We start from the raw sequence: 5,516 nt of genomic DNA on the forward strand, positions 1-5,516 counted from the left end.
TTAATGGAATTGAGTTGAATTTGTAAAATTGAAACAATAAATGATATTACTAAATTGTGGATTAATTTTTTTAGTGTAAATTCAATGTAGGCTTCTTTTTTAATTATTTATTTATTTGTAAATTTGAATTAAATTAATTTGATTAGATGATCATAATAATGATAATATATCAATTTTTATACATTTAATATATAACTTGTCACAATATATCGGAATTCTCTATTTTGAGATATAATGTGTTGACATATTGTGTCGTATTGTGTCACATGTCGCATATCGGTGTTAGTGCTACTTAGCACACAAATGTTGTCTATATTCATGTTTTGATTAAACTATTACAATTCAAACTAAAAAATAATAATAAGTAACAATTACAACGTTACTGAATGGTAGTGGGGTCCATTCGAGTTGAGCTGTCTAAGTAAGCTACCACCTCGACGAGCCATTCTTGCATGATCCAAATACATATTAACCCAATTCATATGTACTGTTGGATGAGGTGAGTCCATACACCAAAATCATGAAAGACTTGCTACATGTGGACTTCACTCGGATCAAAATTGAAGGCCTCAATACTTGGCTCGACACACATTTTAAAGCTTGAACTCCCCCTGGATGTTCGATTCAAGGAGTTTGAAAGCCTCCAACTGAGATTTCGTGTTGCGAATGAAGGTTTCTGCAAATTGTGTTTCCATAATTTTAGATGATATACCGACACATGACCCTCTATAATTTTTAATGTCAGTGCTTGACTTGTCTCTTTATAGTATTGTAAAGATTAGGCGATTCTTATAGATATACTCCATATAGTACACAGTTTTCTAGGTTTCACATTGTTCCTGCTTCGACAGCTCAGTCTATAATCGATTCGCCAACTATGTCATAATGGGATCTCTGTGAATCAGGCACAATTAATATCCTAAAGATATATTTTAACATCCCTTTGAACTGAAGGAACGTACTCAGGTTTGCAAGAAAGATAAAGTCCAGAATGACCAGGCTGCGCCAGAGTAAGAAGTTCCCTACAGATGGCTTTGAAGGACATCAAGGCTTCAGAAGGCAACGGCCTTTTGTAAGGTTCAAAATGTACTTACTGCGGTACACATCTTACTGGTAACCCAATTCAAAAGATACGGAGAAATCAAATGAAAGTCAAAAGTCAAATCACTGACTAAAGATATCAAAATCTCCGCAAATCAAAGTCAAGAACCCTACAAATCATTTTCCTGCGAGCTGCGTATAGTACCTTTCCTTTTCCAAGAGGGCATGGCTTCGCAATAGTGTCCCTGTCTGCGTGTTTATATATGAGACCCTTGGGAGCTCTCCCTCTCAACTCCACCCCGAACTTAAACTCACACCAACTTGCCCATCATCTCTTTGTTCCTCCATCGTCAAAATGGCACAAAACCATCTGATGGCCTCACGTTGCATGATTATATTACTCATCATGATGAGCTTACTACTCTCAATGGTATGCCAATCCAAGCCTTTGACCGATTCACTATTCCACAAGCTCCTTTCTCTCCCCATAGCCGACATCCTCCACGTTGACTCTGAATCCACTCGCGCAGCCTCCGTTGACTTCGGCCTCATCGTCCGAGAAATTCCAGCAGCCGTCCTTCGCCCATCTTGCCCCAAGGACATTGTGACTCTCGTGGCATTCGCATACAATGAATCCTCTCTTCCTTTCACTATCTCAGCCAGAGGATGCAGCCACTCTATCCAGGGACAAGCTATGGCTCCTGATGGGGTCGTTGTGGACATGATGTCTCTTGAAAACAAGCGGCGTGGGACCACCGTGTTGTGGAGCTGGTCGCTCGGCCACTATGCTGATGTCGGCGGCCAGCAACTTTGGATCGATGTGTTGGAGGAGACGCTGAAACACGGTGTTGCACCGGTATCGTGGACAGATTATCTGTACCTAACTGTGGGCGGTACGCTCTCTAATGCTGGCATTAGCGGGGAAACGTTTCGATATGGTCCTCAGATCAGCAATGTCTACGAAATGGATGTTATTACTGGTATATCACAATCACCCTTGGCTTCCATATATTGACTAGGAACTAATTAAACTAGTTATTTTTCGTTTACATCTTTTCATTTAATTGAGAACATTCAATGAGCCTATCATCATGGTAGACAAACAATCGACTGCAAGTCTCGTATTGGGCTCATTATAAGAAAACGAGAGAATCAGATTCTACAGTAAATAAAATTAGGCATACACTATAAGTTATCTAATTAATATGAGTTAAATTTAACATTAACGCTCAACACATGCATTCGGGGAATTAACTCTTTTAATTTTTATTTTTTTTATTTTAACATTCTATCTTTTGTTTTTAAAAGCTATGTACTTTGAGTCTTTTATCGAGAAGTTGAGATTTACTATGATTTACTAAATCCCACGTCAACAACCCAGGACACCTGGAGGTTGAAGACTGGAAATGGAAGGATTAGGTGGAACGGATAAGTCAACTGGGTTAATGTAATACGTCCAGATTAATCTCCGAGGAACGAGGATTTTGTTTATTCTTTGATCTAACAAAAACAGCTAGACTGCGAACTCTCGCCAGCTACCAATTTTTCTAGTTTATGCATGAACGTACGCATGAAAAAAGACAATGATTTCCTCTGCGAAAACAAATCTTATTTATGCTATTTATGTTGTTGCCATAGCGTACTACTAATACTTATCAAAAAAAAAAAAAAAGAAACAAATTGTTTTTGTGTTAACATATGAACAAGGAATTTGATTTTAAGTTTCCAAATATGTTGACTAGGAAAATATATGACTATTTTCTGATGCACAAGATACTTTCTTGTTCTAAAGTATTAAATTACGCACCATATATATTTCATTTCCTTATATTTTATTGCTTGTTCATTAGAGAATTTTCTTTCTTCCTTTTTCATTTATTTTTTGTAGGAACTGGGGACTTTTGACTTGCTCCCCTGACAAAAATCCGGAGTTATTTTATTCTGTCCTGGGCGGTCTCGGTCAATTTGGCATAATAACCAGAGCAAGGATTGCTCTGGGTCAAGCTCCAAAGAGAGTACGTAGCTGGACTCAATCATCATTATATAGTCAGAATTCACCATACTTGTTCTTTAGGATTGAGACAATCACAATTTTTTTTAATGAGATTGAATGCCTCAGTCTCTTGATGCATCAGAACTCACAAGAGAAAAAGACATACTTGAAACCACATGTTTTTATATGACAGCGTAAGCACCAATTTTCCTTTTGCAAGCGGCAATTGACTCTATATTTCACATTGACCATAAACCTACGTTTATATTGGGTACTTTTTTAGTTGGTTGATAGAGAAGATTTACAAGGTAGTGAATGTAATTTTATTCGAATCCAATGCAGGTTAAGTGGGTGAGAATGCTATATAGTGATTTTTCAGATTTTACAATAGACCAAGAAAGTTTGATTTCACACCATGGAAGAGACCAAGATGAAGCATTGGATTATGTAGAAGGTTCGCTTCTCATGCACCGAAATTCAGACAGTTGGACATCTTTCTTTTCCCTCTCGGACCGCCTGCGGTTAATGTCCCTCGTGACCGAGCATGAGCTCCTGTACTGTATCGAAGTAGCCAAGTTCTACGATGGACGCACCCAAACTACAGTGGACAAGGTAAGTGTTGATCGATGTCAAACTATCTTCAACAAAAGAAAGAAAAGGAAAATACTAGCTCATCTTTTGATTATTTGTGCTTGCGCTGGCCAGCGTTTCGGAGTACCTCTCTCTTCTCTCCCTCCAAGAAACATCGTTTCTCTTTTCTTTTAACTTAGTTCACTGTTATCTTGTCAAAATTAGGCCCTGGAGATAATATTGAAAGATTTGAGCCATGTCCCCGAGTTCATGTTCGAGAAAGATGTTGCCTATGTAGATTTCTTGAATAGAGTACGAGTTGAAGAGCTGAAGCTCCGACGACAGGGGCTTTGGAACGTTCCCCACCCGTGGCTTAACCTATTTGTGCCAAAATCTCGCATCGCTGATTTCAACACGGGTGTTTTCAAGAACATTGTTCTTAAAAAGAACATAACAACCGGACTTGTCCTCATTTACCCTATGAACAATGACAAGTATGTTTTCTTGCTAGCCAACACTTTCATTTACGGCATATATTTTGTTGGTTGTCACTAAAGGTTAACGAGTGATGGTCACTAAACTTTGATTTCAATCAAGTTAATAAAGTAAACGTTTACTTTCTTGCAACTGATGCACTTTGATCAAAACCAGACTAATTTTTTGACGTGTTGCCGACGTGGCAATGGCATGAGATCCAGTAAATTGGTCACCTGTCCACCGTGTCTTCAGTTCGTCAGGAAATCAGTCAAATCCAGCAAGTGCATAAAATGCAAAAACTTGGAAGTTTTAGTTCACTGAATGATTAAAATCAAATCTAAGGGGCTTGCTTATAAACTTCACTAAACCTTGGCGACCATATATTGAATTTAATCCCTTTATTATATATTGATCTGTTTTGCAGATGGGATGACAGGATGTCTGCTGTTATACCGGATGAAGATGTCTTTTATACGGTTGGATTCCTGCATTCAAGTGGGTTTGAAGACTGGCAAGAGTTCGACCTTCAAAATAAGGAGGTGCTCCTTTTCTGTGAAAATAATGGTATTAAGGTCAAGCAATACCTTCCAAATTACAACACCGAAAGAGAGTGGATGGAACATTTTGGTTCGAAATGGAGGACTTTTCAAGAGAGCAAAGCTCAGTTCGATCCAAAAATGTTGTTGTCTCCTGGACAGAGGATCTTCAACCACAACTAAGGCATGGATTCAAAGATTGATGGGGTTTAGGGGTTTCAGTAGGTTTTCCACGCATGCACTTAATTATGTTTCCATGAATCATGAATGCTTACTTAGCTTGTCATAAATTAAGATGTATCCGTCTAGTCACATTGTGTTCGGGAGTTATTATGTGAAATATGAACTACATGGATTGGAATATGTTATTTAAATATGCAGAATAGATAGTTGCATGACAAGTAAAGAGTGTGACACATTGCACATGAAATAAGTATATATAATTCTGTGGTGTGAAATAAAGTTAATATTAAGGGTGATCGGTTCTTGGTTCGGTTTGATTCCACTTAGGAATAGAGAATTGGACTGGAAGAACCGATTCCCAATTTTCAAGACCGGGAACTTGACTAGACTAACCAAACTGACTTAGGATTGAGAACAGACCAGACCGACCGAACCGACTTAGGACTAGGAACAATACTAGACCGATTGGTCCAGTCCATTCCGGCCGAGTGAGGGCCGCCGACCCTCGCGAATTTGGGCGAGGGCTCGCTAGCCCTCACCGCCGGTCAGCCGAGGTCGTTGGTCCTTGGCCGGTCAAGTGACCCCAATTGACCCTCCCCCTCGCCGTTGGCCCTTCTAATGGCGGCGAGAGCTTAGCCCTTAGTCGCCCCCCCCCCTCCCCGCCTTTTAATTTTAATTTTAATTTTAATTTAATTTTTAAATAAATTTAATTTTTT

General features: G+C 39.0%; 1 protein-coding gene across 1 annotated transcript; it reads left to right on the top strand.

Annotated features, from left to right (window-relative positions):
• The first annotated feature begins 1,396 nt into the window (after positions 1 to 1,396).
• Positions 1,397 to 4,800, top strand: LOC104429159 (cytokinin dehydrogenase 3). The gene is made up of 5 exons (XM_039304631.1): positions 1,397 to 2,023; positions 2,934 to 3,056; positions 3,377 to 3,646; positions 3,830 to 4,098; positions 4,506 to 4,800. The coding sequence occupies exons 1-5, from the start codon at positions 1,397 to 1,399 to the stop codon at positions 4,798 to 4,800; spliced, it is 1,584 nt and encodes a 527-aa protein (XP_039160565.1).
• The last annotated feature ends 716 nt before the right edge of the window (positions 4,801 to 5,516 follow it).

This window comes from Eucalyptus grandis, chromosome 11 (genome assembly GCF_016545825.1).
Source record: "Eucalyptus grandis isolate ANBG69807.140 chromosome 11, ASM1654582v1, whole genome shotgun sequence".
In the NCBI taxonomy this organism is placed as follows: domain Eukaryota; kingdom Viridiplantae; phylum Streptophyta; class Magnoliopsida; order Myrtales; family Myrtaceae; genus Eucalyptus; species Eucalyptus grandis.